The sequence below is a fragment of the Parasteatoda tepidariorum genome, chromosome 4 (genome assembly GCF_982258835.1).
Source record: "Parasteatoda tepidariorum strain Cologne lab strain chromosome 4, Ptep-v5.0, whole genome shotgun sequence".
Classification (NCBI taxonomy): domain Eukaryota; kingdom Metazoa; phylum Arthropoda; class Arachnida; order Araneae; family Theridiidae; genus Parasteatoda; species Parasteatoda tepidariorum.
In genome coordinates, this window is record NC_141758.1 from 95,741,972 (window position 1) to 95,762,490 (window position 20,519).

At 27.9% G+C, this 20,519-nt stretch overlaps 1 protein-coding gene across 9 annotated transcripts in view; it reads left to right on the forward strand.

The window, feature by feature from the left end:
• LOC107446184 (uncharacterized) overlaps positions 1 to 15,754 on the forward strand; it is a 50,365-nt gene extending 34,611 nt beyond the window's left edge. For 7 of the 9 annotated variants that reach the window (XM_087161748.1, XM_087161747.1, XM_087161749.1 and 4 more), the window contains 10 exons: positions 71 to 229; positions 1,668 to 1,880; positions 3,714 to 3,815; positions 4,975 to 5,037; positions 5,831 to 5,902; positions 7,465 to 7,517; positions 9,901 to 10,049; positions 11,843 to 11,937; positions 12,816 to 12,918; positions 13,758 to 15,754. In XM_087161748.1, the coding sequence (XP_087017874.1) occupies positions 71 to 229; positions 1,668 to 1,880; positions 3,714 to 3,815; positions 4,975 to 5,037; positions 5,831 to 5,902; positions 7,465 to 7,517; positions 9,901 to 10,049; positions 11,843 to 11,937; positions 12,816 to 12,918; positions 13,758 to 15,010 (2,262 nt within the window). In that variant the 3' untranslated portion in view covers positions 15,011 to 15,754. The remainder of the gene's footprint in view (positions 1 to 70; positions 230 to 1,667; positions 1,881 to 3,713; positions 3,816 to 4,974; positions 5,038 to 5,830; positions 5,903 to 7,464; positions 7,518 to 9,900; positions 10,050 to 11,842; positions 11,938 to 12,815; positions 12,919 to 13,757) is intronic. The other 2 variants (XM_087161753.1, XM_087161752.1) reach the window with 1 other exon arrangement.
• Positions 15,755 to 20,519: the final 4,765 nt, after the last annotated feature.

The following is a 20,519-nucleotide window of genomic DNA, read 5'->3' on the forward strand; positions in this document are numbered from 1 at the left end:
GATTATTGAATAAGTGAATTTCATCTTTTGCTGTTTTTATCATGTGTTGATCTTAATTTTTTTTTTAAAGATTCTTCCCAAGCTGCAAAAAGAAATAACTGAGCTTCTAACACTGAAATACCGTGGACCTGAGCTGCAAAAAGTTCTTGAACAGCTTGCTACTCTTCAGCAAAAAATTACAGGACAAAATAAAGGCAAAGGTTGCAGAGCAAACCAAATTCAAAATCAGGTATGTGACCTCTTGCTAAGTCTTTCCCCCCCCCCTCTTTTTTAAAGGGGTCAATTGTTTTTCTTCTGTTTGTTGAAAGAGATGTGGGAAAATGTGTTTCTAACGTAGTATGGTTTGCCTACTTTATTTTTTCAATTTAAGGGTTTATTGTAAAACAATCCACAAAGCAGTAAACTAAATTGTATTTCTGAAGCAGGTATTCACGATACAAGAGCCAGCTATGGAATTCCAGGTAGTTTGAATTGGGCAGAAAACAGTTAATTATTTCTCTGTGTTTAATGATAAAAAAATTTAAAAAGAAAAATCAGAAAATTTTGTTTGCTTACTCAAAAATTATTGACTTTACGCTAGAGCAACCATTGCTGCAATTTTGACCGCAATAAAAAAAAATGAGCACAAATCTTTGATTTTTAGTTCAAACGTACTGGGATATAATACACTAGACAGATTGCCACATTAGATACGCCACAGATACCAAAGTTGTATGTTTTTAATTATTAACAACCCGGTGTATCTCTGCGAAGTTACAGTAATTTAACATTAAGGGGTCCTATCATATTTCCTGGATTGCATCTACCCCCTATATTTTGAAGGTCAAATATCCGAATCTGTCGGAAAAAAAGTAAGTTTATTCAGGGAAAGTACGTTTTTGTGCTTGATTTCATAACTTAAAATATCATCTGCGCTTATTAATTACATATTTGAGATCACCCACTTAAGTCATTAAGATCTAGTTCTAGTCCGTGAAAATCCGGTAAGATTTTTTTTTTTTTTTTGCGCATTGTACGTAGACTTTTTTTTTTTTGCAATGAATTGCTTTAAAATCTAGTACAGTACAGAACCCGTTATCCGGAAATCAGAAAACCGGAAAACCAAAAAACCGGAACAAAATTCGATTCGTTTTCCCGCCAATTTAAAAAAAAAAATACATTTTTTTTTCTCATAAGATTTTAGGATTTTTCGTTCCTTTTTGAAAGATGTTTACCTTACCATAATTGTGGAAATAATCATTAGTGTATTACTTCATCGTTTTTTTCCTTTTTTAAAGATTATTTGTAATTTTTTTTTTTAGTTGGGTTTAACTATAAAAAAACGGCTTTTTGCAGCGGTTCAGAAAACCGGAAAAATCAGTTATCCGGAATATCGATGGTCCCAATTGTTCCGGATAATCGGTTCCCTACTTTACCTAAATTTGTCTGAGTTGTTTAAATTACATTTTTTTTATAACATTAAATATTTTTATTGCGTTGAATGAGGTATGTTTACGCATTTTTATTATTTTGGCTATAGCATTATTAAGTGGTGAAATCAATTTTACTTATTTTTTTTTTTTATAATTAAAAAGTATGTCTTATTTCTTGCACACATGCAACCAGTTTTAAATTGCTATTTTGTTTGGATGTTACGAATAAAATGTTAATTGTAAAATTATTATTAGTGCAAGATGGAAGCAGAAATTGAAAAGCTCATTCAAAAATCGCAACAACTTCAGTCTGTTAAAGTAGAGTCTTCTGAGCCACCACCGCGTCCTATTCAGATGAAAACTCACCCGATTCAGCAATTGGAGAAACAGCAGCAGAATACTACTATGAAACCTGTGAATTCTAACATGAATTTGGTGAACCTATTGAAGCAAGGTTCTTCACACAGTGTAAGTTTATTTTAAATTTGAATTTATGGTATATAACATTCAAATTCTGCTATTGCAAGCCTTTTCTCATTTAAAAAGAAAGGAATTTTTTTTTTTTTGAATAAAGATAAATAAAAGTTTTGGCTTGTATAGCCAACAATTTTTATGTATGAATCCAGCTGTTAGTTTCACTAAGTTTGTTTTTGCTATCACAGTTTTTTTACAAAGCCAAACAAACAATATAACTAAACAAACAATATAACTAAACAAACAATATAAAGTTTTTCAAGAACCTCATATTTGATTTGTTTCATGAAGCTGACTTTTTACTATAATAACCTCTGTTTGACTTGGTCGAGGCCGTAGACAAATTTGGATTCATGAAGATAGTGCTGCAGATTCGTTCTGTAAATTCTGCTAAGGGAGTACAGTTTTAAATTTGATACTTAAATCTTTTGAAACAAAAATATTGATGTATAAATTTGCTCCACACAAATTAATCTCATATGTGTTTTATAGCACATTTTTTAATGATTTTATTTCATGTGCATATATTTTTGCCTGTTTCATTGCGAGTTAAAGAATAGAATAGAATAGTCATATTTTAGTGTTAAATCATAAGTAAAATAATAAAAAAGTTTTTACATTATTCTAAAGGAATGTTCAAAGTTTCTTATTTTATTTAACGATTTTGGAGCAATGCATGCTCTATAAAAAGTTTTTTTGAAACAGTGGCGGCAGTATCCAACATAGAGCAAAGCAATACACATTCTGCAAAAATTAAATAATAATCATAACATCAGATATGTGGAAGTTCATTGTAACAGATGATTATCTCAGCAAGAAGCGAAATATGATACTTAAAATGGTTTTATCATTTTCCCGTATGTATATCTTTTCTCTGAAATATTTCTGATGAAACTTTGTTCTTTTTATGTCAGATCTTACTTTTTGTCTTTTGTTTTTTTACAGTAGAATGAAAAAGAAATTTCCATTATTCCTCACAAGATATTTGTTATTAGGCATAATTAGTTTAGTTGTAATAAAAAATTTGAACCCTTAAAAGATCGATGCCACCATATAAGCATTATGGCACTTTAACGTACTGCTTCCAATGTTGTGTATAAAGCGACAGGTCTTGTTTTCATATTTACAATTAATTGAAATATAATTAACCGATTTTAAGCCAAGTATAGAAATAATTGACCGATTTTAAGCCAAGTATAGAAATTTTATTAAGTGTGGTATTATTTTCATTGAACTGAGTTTAAATCGCATTCATTAAGACGCAATAAAAAGTTTCAGGCATGAAAATTAATGTTTTATTTCAGAATTAAAATGTGGTTATATATATCGGACAAATCAATGGAGAAATCATTTACTCGAACACTACTTTTTTTATGAAATTTGTTTATTTTTATTATTTACAGAACTTGCAACTTTAATCCATCATAAAAATATATGATTAATCTCAAATGGAGTAATTATACATCTTTTGAAAAGTGAATTAGTCAATTAGTTAATGAAAGGTGAATTAGACAATCAAATTAAGAAACTAGCTTAGTTTAAGTGTTAATTCCAATTGAATTACTAATATTTTATAGATATCTTCAGAACTTTTGATAATAGCAGAAAAAATAAAATTAGTGAAACATACACATCACAGTGCTAGTAAAAAATATTCATAGAAATGGTGCATTTACGTACCTTTGGTCGAAACTGGATTAATTATGAAAATATAATTCTGAAATTTTATATTCATATTACACACATAATTATTCTTGGTAGGACGTAAATCATTCTGCACTGTTAAGGACTGTAATTATAAATTATATTTTTTTGGGTAATATTTAGACTCCTGTTGTGAAGCCGGCACCTCCTCCTGTAACAGCTACTACAACTGTTTGTGATAATACGACTGCAAGTCAATCTGTTGTACATTCTACTGTTCAAAAAGTAAATATTTTTGTTTTATCATCTGATGTTCTTTTAAAATTGTGAAAGTCTTGTTTATAGAAAGAGCTCATAAAATTTAGTACTTTGTTAAACTGTCCTAATAATTTTTGTAAAAATATGTCTTGATGTCACTTACTCTTAACTTAAATCTTTATTAGCTTTTACAACTTCCTTTTATTTTATGAATCAGAAATAAATGTGTTTTATGTTGCATTAAATATTTTATTCTAAGGAATGATTAGTAGTAAAACACGTTTTTTTTACACTATAAGGAATAAATTACAAGAATTGTTAATGATTTGTATAAATTTATTATTGCTTCATATTACAAATCAGTTTAGAGAAAAATCTCTAATGCATTTTTTTAAATCACCAGCAGCTATGCCATTCTTTATTAAAAGAGAGATAGACAATGTCGACGAAACTGAATGTAATTTAAAGAGAAAAAATCAGTTGAGTTAAAAAAAGCTTTTACTGAAAAAATAAACTTAAAGACTGGCTGTTTTGAAATGTTTAGAATTTCTCAAATTCTAATTTCCTTGTCTCTCATATTATCTTATTGAGAATTATATGCAAACCAATTTTCAATTTATTAAGTCACTGACCAATATTTTGGAAGAACTTTGTTTTACTTTTAAATTAAAATGTAATTTATGATGATTATACTAATTTCATGTATTTTTAAACATTTGTATCCATCTAAAAAAAAGTAACTGAAATAGAATATCATCAGAGCATTAAAAGATATTATTAACATTATAAGGTTCATAATTTTTATTTTATAAAGAATTTCTTGAGAAAGCAAATTACTTTTTTTGAAGTATAAGGGATCTTCAGGGTTTGGATGTGTTAAATATTTCAGTATATATATATATATACATTACAATTTTCATACAATCTTTATGAAATTCTTAAGTCTTTAAAACTCTTTAACAGTACTTATTTTTTATTTTGGTTCATAATTTTTTTTATATCCATCTAAACTGTTCGTACTGGTTCTTCAAATTTTCTTATCTTTGGTGTCTGGTCGAAGAATTATTATTTGCTATTGTAAAAATGCTAGTAGTATTAAAATGTATGAGTTATTTATTTTTCAAAGTATTGATTTTCATCTTAATTCATTACTGTTTTTTAGTGATAATTTTTTTTTTATTACTAGGTTAATCAAATTCCTGTCCAGAGACCCGTACCTACCAACAACAAAACGGCTCCTGAAATTCAGGTAATTATAGAATAAAAATAATGATTTCATGTACTGATATTAATACAAAATTTACTGATATGGAATTATATTGGATGAAAAAATATACTAATAAAATTAATTGTATAATTTTAAAAAAACTGTTCTCTGTGCTTTTCTCAAACTTCTCTTTAATTTTTTGTTTAAATGGTATGAAATTAAAGTGATGCAAAACCACAGAAGGTTTCCAAAAAGGAAAATCTATTAGTTTAGATTTTGTTGTATTAAAACTTATCGAAATACTGAAAAAAAATTATTTTATTTATCAAAAGTAAAAATTGTGCCAAATGTTATATTTTGTACTGTATGGCTTCTAGAGTTTTTTTTTTTTTTTTTAAATAAATTATAAATTTTGATTTTTCCTTTACAAACTGTGAAAATACAGGGAAATTTGTTTTTTATTTTCTTCGTCTCTTAAAAAACAGTGACCAGTCAAAGTGTAATCTATGAGATATTTAAGGATATTTCAGTTATACTGAACTATTTCATTTACTATAGCATTATTTAAGTATGTTCAGCTGTTACTTTTTTCTCTAAGATTTTTCAGCAATTATAGCTAATATAGTTAGCTCAATATAGCTCATATTAGAGCACAGTGATTATGTTTTTCCTCTTAATATATTGTGCATAATACGTAGCGGGAATTTGTTTTCCAAATTTGAGTGACAAACCTGTATTTATACTATGCTATTAATAAAATATGCTATTTATGCAAACTCTACCTTTGTAATGTATTCAGTTTTTATTTATTTATTATATTTTTTAATTATTCCAGCCTCAAGTTATTGTAAAATTACAAAAGCCTGCTGCGTCCCTAAATGCTCCGGTGTGTACAAATGTTCCAAAAGTAAGTTTAAGCATATTATATATTTATGCATATTATATATTAGTTTAAGCATATTATATATTAGTTTAAGCATATTATATATTTATGTATAAGGAAAGCTATATAATGGTTTTTTGCTTTAACTTTTAACAGGGAGTCAACAATTTAATTTGTCGTGTTTTTAAATAAAGAACAAAAATAAAATCTCGTGAGAAAATAATTGTAATTTAAAAATTTGTTTACACACATTATGATTGCAGAGATGACTGTGCTCCGGAAAAAATCTGGATTTTTGGTTAACCGCAATCCGGAAATCAGAGGTACAGAATTTTCAAGAAATCATCAATCACATTTATGTTTAAAAAAATCTTGTATATTTTATTTAAAAATATTAGAACTAAAATTTAAACTTGGCATCTCTCTCATTTGAAAATATTTTTTCTGGTAGACTAATAAGTGTGATTAGAGTATAAAAGTAAACTTATACATAATTATTAATTTAAATTATGTTGCATATAATTTATTTAGAATTTAATGTTCTGAAAATATCAATGATTTAAACTTATAAAGGCATAAAAAATTTTAACTGCATCATTAATGATTTTACTCTAGAAATTTTCGGGTTTTTTGAGTTGGGCTCACAATCACCCCTGCTGATTGTTAACTTATAATAATTGAACAAATAGTTATGTTTCTCTTTCTTAAAACTCTAGAACCATTTATGCTAGTGTCATAAAATTTAGAAATAGATGAAAAGGCTAATATTAGCCATAGTCCTTTTTTTTTTTTAATTCAATCATTCTTGAGAGTCTTTTGAAAAATAAAATTCTCTAATTTGCTTTGAATTCTCCATTGTTGTAAGTTAAACTGCAAATAGTTTAAAGATAACATCAAATAGGTCTACTAGCTTATAGCTATCATTAATAAAGAAAGGAAGTTGGTTGCACATTTTTGAATTTTTGATTATTTTACCTTCGTTGGGTGAGATAAATTCAATGTGGTAGTAGCAGCAGCAGCCAACTGTCAGCAAATTAATATTTCTAAATTTATCTGAAACCACAAGTTTACTTTGTTTTTTATAGTTATGCTTTTAAAATGTGTGTATATTTAGCAGGTAATTTAAAATCAACGACATTTAATTAAAAAAGTAATGTGTATTAATAGTAATATAATTATAGTAAAGAAATGTAATTTTTTTATGTTTCAGTTTTAATTTAATTACATTATTTCATAGCATTTTTGAGGACTGATTTATTGATTGTTTACTTTTTCAACACCTATGAGGAATTAATATTCATTTAGTGAAAAAAAGAATTTTTTATTTTTTACCGCTGAGTTATTCATTTTATACTTTTTCAAACCGTATCGTATCAGGAATTGATATTCATTTTGTAGAAAAAAAAATAAAACAAATTTGCACACTGAATTTTTTTATATAATTATATTAAAGTGAGTATTTTATTATTTATTCCTTTTAGTTTAAATATTTTTAACTTTCACTTTTGTAATTTATGTCCCTGTAACAATGTTTTTTGTTTACCTTAAAAAAGTTACTTTCATTACTAATTTGTGTCTATTTTTAGGTAATTCCTCATGTTAAAAGGACAGTCATTAATTCTGTACCTAAAACTGTGCTGTAAGTATTTATTTGTTTTTATGTCTGCTTAGCTTGCATGCTTAAATAAGCTCTTTAACTGTCAGTGTAAACTGCTACAATGGACCACATTACTTTAACCCTTTGCGATCATATGTCTGCTCTCAGTCACCACAGCAAAGAATTATACCAATATTATATTAAGTCGACAAGCTTCGGAGATAATATTTTATGAATTGTGTTTAGGTAAATTAATTTCGATCAGCATGACACCCGTGTATAAACTTAATAAGACCGCAAAGGGTTAATTTCTTCATAGTTTTTTTTGGTATTATATATATTTCATGGTGCATAACATTTTTAAAATGTGCTTTAAGGTGCTTATTTTCGATTTTTTAAAAAGCCATTAAAGGTGCTTTTTTTATTGGGTGCTTAATTTTGTCTTTTCGAAAATGAGATTTCCTTTCTTTACGGTGTCGATTTTTGTCCTGTATTATGCAAAAGCGAGGTTTTCACATTGTTCGCTTTCACAATTCATTCAAACACACTTCGTTCCGTCGGTCAGTAGCGTACGAAAGTTCCAATCATTTTACATGTTTGATAGAATACTGGCGGGTACGCATCTACTGACACATCTACTACGTGTCTACTGAGCTAGGTTCGGTAAGATTTTTCGGTGCAACTCTGTTTCATTTTGAAAGATATTCTCATTTTCAGGCTTCATTTGAATTGAACCGAAAAAATCTCAATCTTTTTATGGTGGCTAATATATTCAAGAAAAAGATTTATTCGTCAAAAACTAATTACTTAATCATGATTATGTAAAGTTTTTAAACACTTTTTGCATTTTGTTAATGTATAGTGCTTAAAAATATTCCCTTTAGTGCTTAAAAGGTGTTTATCTTTTCTTGAAAAATTTGGCTATGCACCCTGTATTTTCTTTTACTGATTCTTTTTGTTGAATTATTTTGAGTGTCACCATAATACCTTTGAATTTAGTTTTTCACGAATGAAGATGATTCTGAGGGGGAAATTTTTTTTTTTTTGAGGCAGAGGAGAAATGTTTTTCCACAGCTGCTATTCACTGTGTAACATCTCTCCCAGAGAGTCCGATTTTCTACTATTTCATTTGTCAAAACTCAAAATGCAACAGATAGTAATCAAATCGTCATTTTTGAGAAACATAGGCTTAAACTGTTCTTCTCCCGTGGTCTTATGTTTTTTTTTTCAAAAGGTTTATGTTTCTTTTTTATTAAATCTTTGATTTGACATTAAATGAATATTGAAAAAGCTTTAAAAAATCATGGATGAGTTTTTTCCGCTTTAAGGCACTTCAGTTTATTTTTTTTCCCTATTTAGTAAAAAAAAAAATCTTTTGTCTTTTCAAAGTAAGTTCTGCCTTTTTCGAGTTCTATCTCTCCTCAAAAGAAAAGACTCCTTTTTTTCTATGTAAGCAGGGCTGATTGTGCTCTGGAAAAAATCCGGATTTCCGGAATTTTCGCTAACAGTGATCCGGAAATCGAAGGTCCAAACGTTTAAAAACATCATTGATCACAGAAGTTTCCTGAAATCAAATTTTCAAAGGTGGAACTTAAAAACACAGTTTATTTTATTTGTTTGTAAGGGAGAGCCAGAGATATGCTAAGAGATTTATAAGCTTATATTCATGATTAATATTCATTTTTTATCAGTAAATAGCTCTTATAATCATAAACTCAAGAAAGAAAGACCTATTTGTAAATTTTAATTACTTCTCCAGGTTATCATAGGTATGTGTGAAATTTTAAAAATATTTTAAGTAAACTAAGAAATATTGAGAAAAAGGAAGGAAAAAAAACCTTGTTTAAATTTTTTTTCAGTTTAAACTTTTTTTTTTTTAACTCAATAAATTTTCCGGAATTTTGACTTGGGCTCACAATCACCCCTGTGTAAGCACCATTTAAAATTATCACTCAACACATCGTGATTCGTATTCACTCGATTTAAAATGACCTCATCTCGATACATATTCATGTTATTTAAAAAATTTCCTTCAGCATGCACAAATTTTAAAAAAAAAGAAAATGCGCATCTTTCACACTTTGCGATTCGAATTCACGCCATTTAAAAATATGCATCGCAATACTTATCTACGAAATTTACAAATTACACATCGTGCTCTGTTCTCATGAGATTTAAAATTATACATTGCCCATTCGTATTCACACAATTTAAAAACCTCACATCGGGATTCATATTCTCACAATTTAAAGAAGGGGGGAAAAATCGTTCATTGATATAATTCTTCCTACATACACTTTTTTCTTGCGCAAATTTCAGATATTTTCAAATTTTTTTCAAAAATGTGTTCATAACATTTCTATTTTTACCTTTTTTGGGTTTTTTACCAAACTCATCACTGAAAAATGTATTGATTTATTTTTAGGATATCTGAGCAATTAGCAAAAGATCAAAATGCTTCACTTAACCCAGATCTTAAAACTCCATTTCTGTCAAAAGCTGATGCTTGCAGGAGGCTCCTCAGTTATCATGTCTACAACTCAAAACTGCCCTCTCTAGCTGAATGTGATAATGGTATATATAATTTTATTTTTCTATTGCAGAGATTTCTATTACATCTTCTGTAACTTTTGCAAAAAAAATCTGTATGTGAAGATAAACTTAAGAATATTAAACCAAGAATTTTGCACAGAAATAAAACAATAATTTAGAATATTAGTTGAAATCTAAAATATTTCATCTAATTACTCAACTATTCACTGAACTAGAAGGAATATTTTCTGATTTTGATTAGTTCAGTTCAAACTGTGTTATCCTAAGGGTTGAATAGTTTGTTACATTTAAATATTTTAAGAATGAGAAATTAAGGAGAAAGTTTCTAATATTTTAAATTTTTAGTTTCCTTAAATTGTTATGACACATGAGATTTAAATTATTTTTTACAATTTAATGAGTACCAAAAATTTATGCTTCAATGTTTATGAATCTTATTTTTGTTTGCTGATATTTTATTTGGTATGAATTTCTTTAATTACAAAATAATGATTAAATAATGCAGTGAACACGTTATTCATATTATTTAATATATTATTAACATATTATTTAATGAAATGTGAATGCATATTGTGTACATTGGTTTTAATCATGGTATGCTCATTCATACAAAATTATTAATTGAATTTAATGAGTATTTCTGCATATCCAGTAAAATCTTAAAGTTTGCACTTGTAATGCTTAAAAAACAAATGTTAAAATAATTTTTTAACTTTTTTAGATGGATAAAATTTTTAATTAGAATAAAATTTGATTTTTTAAAATTTTTTATACATATTTTATTTTAACATTATAAGACATATAAAGAAGTTAAAATAAAAAATACTAATGTACATATGTGCTATAAAAAAATTAGTGTATTTCATTTCATTAATGTTTGAAATATTTCTAAAAATTCCATTCAGTAACTTAAAAGCAAATTGTGTGTTTATGTATAATTTAAAGTAATGACATAACTTATTATGCTTTGTATTTTACAAAGAATCATATTAGTAACTTCACAATGCAATTCAGTAATTCAATATGCATTTAGAAAGCATAAAGATGACTGAAATATTTATATATATAACTATTTCTTTTATTAATTCCTTTAGTAATAATTAAGCAATATTTTTTCATCATGTAATGTATCTTATGTTTATATTTTATATATATATGTGATGCATGCAGAATATACTTAAAAAAAAACTCACTTATCTTCAGGCAAAATTTGTTTTTTTTCATGAAAACAGGTAATAATTATGCCTAAGTGGGTTTTTCATGAAAAAACCCAATTCAGGTTTTTTTTTAATGAAAAACTCAATTATCCCTAGGCAAAATTATTATTTTTTTTCATGACAAAAACCCATGTGAGCTGTTTTTTTTTTTTTTTTTTTTTTTTGTTTTTTTTTTTTTTTTTTTTTGTTTAAAACCCGGATTTTTGCGAACCCTGTTCTAAATTCAATTATATTTAGAATAATTTATTGATGAATTGCCTTACCTTTTTTTTCTTCCTAAAAAAGGTAAATAATATTTCCTCAAGATTGTTCTTATAATTTTTAATGTAACTAGTTATTATAAATTTTCGATGTTAATTTGTTAGTAACAATATTTATTTGTTTAGCTTCCTTTAAAAAATTAGTGTAATAATATTCTAATATATAAAGAAAAATCTATTAAGTTTTATTTCAGTTCCTTTTGCAACAACTTTTGTTTTGATAATTGTAATATTTTTAAATTATTTTTACTATTTATCTGAAAATTAACTGATCTTTGTAAAATAAAAATATGTCTAATTTCATGTGAGTTTTCTAAATTTTCATTTACTTTTTTAGCAGATGAAGCATTTGAAAAAGCCACTAAGCAATGTTTTACAAATATGAAAATTTTGAGAAGCAAATACCACCTTTTATTACTAAAAGAAAGCATGGTAAGTCAATTAATAGTTGTTAGGTTCTGTTATTTTCAGTCTTTATAAGCGTGCAATTTTAAAGACTCAGAATTTTCCATTTAGCAGTTTTGATCAAAATTTTGAAAATTTCAACTTTGTCATTTTGCTGTATCCAGTGTGGCCACCATGTAGATTTTTTTAAAAATATAGATTTTTAGAATCCAAAGTTTTTATTTTTATTCTTACCTTCTTTTTTTAAAAATTAATAATGCTAGTAGAAATCGTAAAATTCGGTAGTTTTAATTCAGGGACAGGCTACTAATTATCAGCCTTACAGTCTCCAGGTTTCATTGTTTAATTTCGTTTGGGAACTAATTTAGTCTCTCTCTCTAAAGAAACTCAATTTTATATTATGAAATTTTTATGGTGATGAATTCATAATTAACAAGGTTGCCACAGGTGACTAAAATGAGACTATTTGCAACTATTTTATAGTACTATCATTTATATCTAAAATGCCAAAAATTTAATTTTCCATTATATTTAATTAAGTGTGATTTATTTTTTCTCTCTGATTTATAATTTTGTTATTTTTATAAATTGTTTTTTCCTTCTGTCAACATTAGTTTTAATTTTTTACTGTTTTCAACTTTTATTTAGGTATGCAACTTTCTGTTGTGTAAATTTTTTTTAATTGTTAATTTGACAGGCCAATTTGTAAAGACAGTATCATACACTTCAAAAATTGAAAATCGGAGGTCAACTTATTCTTTTACACTGCAAAACCTCTAAACAATATTTGTACTCATTCTATTAAATGGAAGAAAAAAAAACATCTTAATTGCTTGTTCATAAAATTTTCTAGTAATAATTAGCTTACTCTTAATAAATAAATAAATGTTTTTATATATTTGCAGCGTATGTGCCCTACTCCCGATCAAGTTTTAATGGAGCGCCTGTTCATTGATGATGAAAGAGCAGCTTTACAAAAGGATAAAGCTTTAGTGGCTGAAGGAAAAAGTAAGTTTTTTTAATTTGCTTTGAAATCACATGTTGTTTAAAAAATTTTAGTCAATCTAGATGTCTCTTCTTGTCACTAAATTAATTAATTTTATTACTTGATGATATTCAATATATATATTACTTTTTTAAATTTGTTCATTATTTGTGCAGTTAATTTATGTTTGCATGAAATTTAAGTACATTTGAACGAAGACGCAATTAGTTTTTCTTAATATATATTTTATTTGTTAATAGGCATACTCTGATGGCTGTCAAAGTTGTTTTAATTTTAATATTCATTCATAATTTTTTGATCTACTGATTTTTTTTATTGCATATCTCTGTACTCGATGCAGTTTTCAGTGGCAAGCGTGATCTGAAGCCACAGGAATTGATTCAGTTTCATGAAATTGTTACTTACTTAGTAGCTCTAGCTGTAAACCAGAGCTCTTATCATTTGTTTTATTTCATAATTTCTTTGTATATTTTTGTGATAAAATTTTTTATGAAAAATCTATAGTTTGTCTAAAGTAAGAACTCACTCCCCTAGACATTCGTCTGGACCCGTGGCGGTGACTAAGGTAACGAGGTATATCTATTTCAAGTAGGGGTGTGGGATCACTGTTTAGGACAGGTTTTGGCTCGGGTGGGCACAATTAAGGAAATCTTTTTCTTCGTATTGTCCTAGAGTGAAGAGAAGTTACCCTCCCTGAAATGTGCTATTCTTGTTTCCATAGCAGCAGACGGCCTCAGACTTTGTGGCGGGGGGAGTTCTTACCGTAGACAAACTATATGCTGTTTTCACCCCTAGTAAAATTCCAATTTTGATGATTAGTAATAATAATGTTGTATTTTAGACTTGTCTCTACCACCACCACCCTCTTCTTGGCTTCAAGAACTAAAGAAGTCGGTCGAGGTAAAAACAGAGAGCATCAAAGAAGAACCGGTTAGCGAACCGGACGAGCCTCCCGAGGTGAGCCTTGACCGTCCGATAAAGGAAGACAGTGACTCCCTCTGTAAGGAGGATGACAATTTAGAAGCGCCTGTGATTGACAGCTGTGCAGACATAGTGGTGCCGCAGAATGACGACAGCTGTGAGCGCAGCCCTCCTACTCTTAAAAGGATAGTGATACAAAATGAAAAGTTTTCTGAAAGTGACTCCGAGGAACCTCCTCCTCCCAGAAAACGTTTGAAGTACAATAGCCCCAAAACAGAAATGTATAGTAGCTCTAACTGTAAACCACAAGAACCCCCATCGCTGAGCTGTGAGCCCGGAAATTCCTTCGGGAGAACGGCCGACAAGAAAAATAGTGAGAAAGACTTTGAAATTAAGACAAATAACACGTACCCCCTTATGACACGCCAAGCGTTTCAAAGTGACGATGTGGTGTACGAAATAAGGAAAGAGCTAGATATGTCTCCTATGGAGATGGACGATGATGACGACGACGAAGATGTTCCACACATAGTGGACTTTGATACTCCTAGCGTGGCGAACCATTTAGCGGACTTTGAGCCTCCGGTCGCTAGGACGGAAGAGTCCTGTGATTCAAACTTGTTGTATAATAGTAGTATAAGAACTAACTGTGCTATTAAATATGATTTTGATCTATTGGGATCAGATTGGACAGAAGATTACACTCATCCTCAGGCAAACGAAACAGACCTTGCCGTCGAGAATATCATGGTCGGACACCAGAGCGGTGCGTCCGATTTAGATTTATCCGGCCTGGATGGGCTGGAGGAACATTTGAACGACAGTCGGCATTGCATTCCAAACGGCATCCAGGAGGACGAGACTTCTGCCGATTCTGAACCAAACTTTATAGGGTATCGTATTCCTAAACATCATAAAAGGTTCCCGGGTACTAGCACAATGCAGAACAGCTCTTCGAGTACGCGAGATCAAGTACAGAGTGCCATCAAAAGTATTATAGGGACACCAGCGGAGAGTCGTTCTTATTTCGAGGGAACTGATTTTCTGTCGTTGAATAGGCACAGTCATAACACGCACATCACAGACTTTGGAGGTGTGGGTGGCGAAGTGGGCTTTTCGAGTGGCTCTAGGGAACCGGATCTGGATGAAGCGGTTCGTAGTATATTACTATGAAACGTGTTCTTAAAAAGCTGCCTGCCCAAGCATCACTGTGCACTTATTTATTATCATCCCTATATTGATTTATCATCCTTGTACAATTATTTGTGATATCTGCATTATTACATTTTTTTTACATAAAGAATGATTTCATTAATCTAAAAAAAAAAGCAATAAAAAATCAATTGTGTGTACTGTTTAAAGTTAAAATATATATGTTGAAGTGATTTTAGAGTATGTAAAAAAAGTTTATTTATAAAATTGTACTACAAATATCAAAAATTGTTCTTCATCTGTTTTTTTCTTCTTCTTCTTTCTATTTTGTGCGTGTACTCCAGAACAGTGTTGAAATTTTATTATTTTTTATAGTACAAAAAGTTATTTTCACAATAGAATAAGTGTTTTGTATTATACTATTTAAAAAAAAATGTTTTGCTCAAACCTTCTGTACTTAATCATGCTCGTATTTATCTATGCAATGTCTATAGAATGTGCTATTTATAGATTTAAAATTTTTGCCTCATTAAGTTTTAATTGCAAATATGTTGAACTTATTTGTTAAAGTGAAATTTATACTTTGTGTCATTGATGACAATTGATCAAAGTAAAAACTAAGAACAAATCAATCCATCTAGTTTCTTTTCAAAACTTTGGTGGTGGTTTACTGTGGCAGCATGTTTATAATTGGCTTTGAGTGTTTAGTTGTCAAAATTTTTAATTCTATTATACTCTAAATCAGTTTTAATCTAAACACTAACAGGTTGACAGAAAAGTAATTGATTAGAGAAAGCATGTTGGTTATATCATTTATTTGAGGGGGGATTTAAGGAGAGAGAAAACTGTTTATTCGACTTGATTCTATGTGAGGAAACATGCAAAAATTATCTTTTAGAAAATGTAATGAATGAAATAGTTTTTAATGAAAGTGTTAATTTTACTTTTTGTTTAAAAAAAAATATATTTAAAGCTTTAATTTTGTAAATTTTATTCTTTTAATTATTTAAATTAATCAGAATGCTTTAGTTTTGAAGAAACTGTGAGCTTATTCAAGTTTGAGGTTAATATCTGCAGTATTCGGAAAGTTTTGCCTCAAAACCTTCAGAAAATAATAATAGAAAAAAAATGTGAGTAATTTATGCTTTATATTTTTATTGCTAACAAATATGTTGGAGTACATTTGCTCTTTCCATTTTTTTTCTTCCTGGCATAGTTAATTATTTTCCTGAAGGATTTATAAATTTGCATTGAGTTCTCTGTTTAATTCAGGAAGAAAAAAAAACTTTTTTTTTCTTTCTTGTTAGGTTTTAAATGTATTTTTAAAAAAAATATTTTTTTTAAAATTCTTTAAAATGCTTCAGTGTGAAATTGTTTCATTTAAGACTTGATTAATTTAATAATTAGGATTAATTTATAAACTTGAAGAAACATTCTATTAAAAATAGAAGAAAACTATAATAATGCCTATAAAAAGTTTACAGTAGACCCCAGATTATTATGATCTTATGCAAGACACTTTACTTACATGCAAAAATATCAGAAGAGAATGACTATTGAACAGATTAATAATGAAAAATTTATTACAAATGTTCAAAATTGGTATAATAAGAATTTTAAAGTATTGCGAAATTATTTCTTTGCCTCAACTGATATGAAGCGCAGAAGCAAGTGCATCTCTATTGGTTTTTCAAATTTGGAATTTGCTGAGATTGAAATTTAAGAGTAAACAAGATTGTAATTTTTTTGTGTACCAAATCTGTAATTTGAATTGCAATTAAACAAAGTTGCTTTCTCTTTGTCAAAACATAGATTACAACTAAAAAACCTAAATTTTTTTCCTTATTAAAACTGTTTGATTTTTAATTATGAGAAAAATCTATGTACTTTGCAGATTTATTGGTTTTAAAAGTGAAGCTAATTAATTTTTGTTATAATTTTGCCCTTCCATTTGGCTCGTTTTAAAAGTATACCTTTAAAACCTCTAATAATTTTGACGTAATTTTCAAGGAATTTTGATGTATTCCTTGTCTTAGATAATCCAGTGTCTACTGTATCTTCATAATTTATTCTTCTTTTACCCCTTCATGTAATATGTTAGTTTTTTAAGTTAAAAAACAGTTAATCGTAAATGATGTTCTAGCATATTTTGTTTTAATCTACCTATATACTTTTGATCAATTACTTTGTTGCATGGTATAAATATTTGAATCTATATAAACATCTCAAATGTAATGCATGCCAAGTTGACACTAAAATGTTGACCCCCTTATACAATATTTTATTAATGTTTTCCTCTCCATTTCCTTTAATATAAATGTAAATGTTCTTAAAACTTAATAATGTTAAATTTTTGTAATTCCCATCCAATTTATGAATTACTCATATCCATATTTATTTGTACGTCTATTATCTGAGTAATAATATTGTGTTTTAGGTTAGGTTTAAAAACGAGTGAATTAATTGCGAAGAGATTAATTTCAATTTCAGTGTGTACTTATTCAATTACTAATACAGGGTTGTCACTTGACTGGGAAAACCTGGATAACAGGAAAAATGCAGGAAATTTTTTCTTTACAATTTGGAAATTTTGTTTTTTATTTTTGTATTTTAAAAAATGGTGACCACTAAAAGTGCAATCTATGGGATATTTAAGAAAGATATTTCAGCTATATTCAACTATTTCATTTACTATAGCATTATTTAAGTATGTTCCTTTTTTCCCTCAATTTAAATTAGTATAGTTAGCCCAATATAGCTCACACTACAGCACAATAATTGTTGTGTTTCCTCATATGTTGTGTATAATATGTACAGGGAAAACATGTGGAATTTTTTTTATTTTTTTTTGGTTTGAGTGGCAGCCCTGTACGAAATTATTACATTTATGCTTTCATATAATAAGTTAATCCATTGCTTTCAGTTATATGAAATATGCAATGTATTCTTTTCTCTAATAAGTTACTCTATTGCATCTCAGTATAATAAGAAATAACTCCATGTATGTTTTTCCAAAATTTGTTTTTGTTTGTTGTATGACACGAGGTAAAGAGGGAAAAAAAGCTGTTTTTTTTTTTTTAAATCTAGGAATGCCAACAATTGTGAATTTTCCAACCTTGTTTTAATTTTCTGAAATTATAACTGAATTGAGATTGAGTTTTATAAAAATTTGTTGAAAGTACATAATTTTGTCAACCGTTTAAAAAATTATAACAGGGATAAATTGATAAGTGGTCATGTTATGTAAATCATAATAAAAATTAAATCATTGACAATAAGTAATAAAATTATTTTTAAAGAAATATAATTATTTTTTCGAAAAATCATTAAAAATTTTCAGCAGGTGAACTAAAAGTAAATTTAAAAATAAGTTATTTTAAACTCAAAATTAATAAGTATAAGAAAGTAATCAGGTAAATATCCCCCCTCCCCCCCCAAAAAAAAGAAGCATCGAAAATTTCAGCAAGTTTAACTAAAATAACTTAATTTCAAAGCTATTTTAAAACTTTTTCTGGTGTGAATCTTAAGCAATCTTTATTATTCACTACATTATATTAATTTCAAGATATTAAAAGTCGTAACTGAAAAGCTTGCTTTTTTTGACATTTTTATGAGGGAATCGTTTTCAAAGTACTAAACAGGATTATGAGATAAGAATTAAATGCATGACTTTTCATGCATTGTCAAGTACATTATTTTAAAACATCAACCGCTCATTTGCTAAATTTTCTATAGGAATTAATTTTCAGGCTTAAATAAAAATGATTTTGATGCACTTGATCCATCTTGTGAAGTACCACAAATTCTACTTGTAAAAGGTTACTTCATTCGCGTTTTTCTTCTAGGGGTTTTGTAAAGTGAACAATATATTTTCAACTGTAACATTAATCCCCATTGTGTCTTTTTTTTTTTTTAATCCTCATATTTTTAGGAAAGATTTTTAAATCTATGCATTTTTTTTTAAGCAGTCAGTTTAAATATATTTTTTAAGGAATAATTTGTTTAAACCTATGATTTTATTCAAAGAGATCAGTTGATTAAAAATCTAGCTGATTTAAATCAATGAACCCTGCTTGAAGGAAATTTCCTAACTGGTTAAATAAAAACACATAACTGCCAACTCACTGGATTTTGCTCATTTTTCCTGGTCTACTGGTTTGGTAGAAAATTCTCCTGGTCTTTGTAAATTTTTAGAAAATTCCGTAAAATTAAGTATGTTTCCGAAAAAAATCCCTATCAATTATTGCTTACTTGAATATTTAAATGCGTATTTCTAATAAATAATCGAGCCTCATGAAATCAGTTTAAAACTTTATTTTTCGTTTTAAAAGGTTCTCTGTTTTATTCAGAACTTCATTTTAACTTAGTAAATAAGTCCTATTACTAATAAAAATTATGAGTAAACATAATACATAGTGTTTCAAGTTCATTTAATGTCAATGGTAACTGGAAAATATTGCAGTTTTTCTATTTGATGACCATAAGAAATCCCTATGTGTAAAATATGTTGTATATTATTTCGTTAAATTTACTGGATTTTTTCCTATCCCTGTTGGCAACTAGGAGAGAGAAAAAAAAGTCAAAAGAACTGTCACTCAAATGAAATTGTGCCCATCAAAAGTTAAAACTAATCATATTTAGATGGCAAAAAATAAATTTTATTTTATTGTGAGGCATGCTTCTATGTTTGAAAATTTTTCTGAATGGTTGGCATTCCTGCTTGTGATTTATTTAATTTTAAACGAAGCTTTATAATTTAAATGTGATGATTGTGTTGTAAAGCAGGCAGCTTGTGTTTTAAAATGCCTTTGAAAAAAAGAAAAAGATTTATAATCTCTCTGATGGCCTGCTTTTTCTCCGATGAGTGATGCCGTTGTTTTAAAAATATGGTTTTGAGCCAATTCAAACCAGTTTTGTACAAACAAAAATTGAAAAAGTGTACATAAATATATAATATATAAATATATCTTTTTTGAGAAAAGTGCCTACTGGTGTCTAAATGCAGCTTCTAATCCATTACAAAACCAAACATTGCTTTTAATTTCGTTTTTTATATATGTTGTCTCAAAATTTCACTTGAATCATACATACTTTGAAAATTTAATTTTCTTGCAGCACCTATACATAAGTTGTTTAAGCGCATGAGTATGTTGAAATTAATGCTCCAGAACACTTCAAAATCGCAACAATTCCATGTTAAAATATAGGAAACTTCTTTCGAAAAACTTGTTATTTCTTACAAAACTTCGAATGTGAATTTTATTGAGTCAGCAATTTAATAAGCTATGCTGTTACAACAATAAATTAAAGCAACATTTCTTTCAAAATAAATATTTGAAGGAATATATTTTTATATATATGTTTCAAACTTACGGTCTGAAAAATTGTGGGCTACATAAAGTTGTGTATATCTCAATCTATTTCAATTTTGTAAATGTTCCTGAAACTCTTGAAGTTAATTTAAAATGCGAATAAAAAATTGTTGAAAAAATTATTCTTTATTAAAGCATCATTATTAGGTATTAAAACT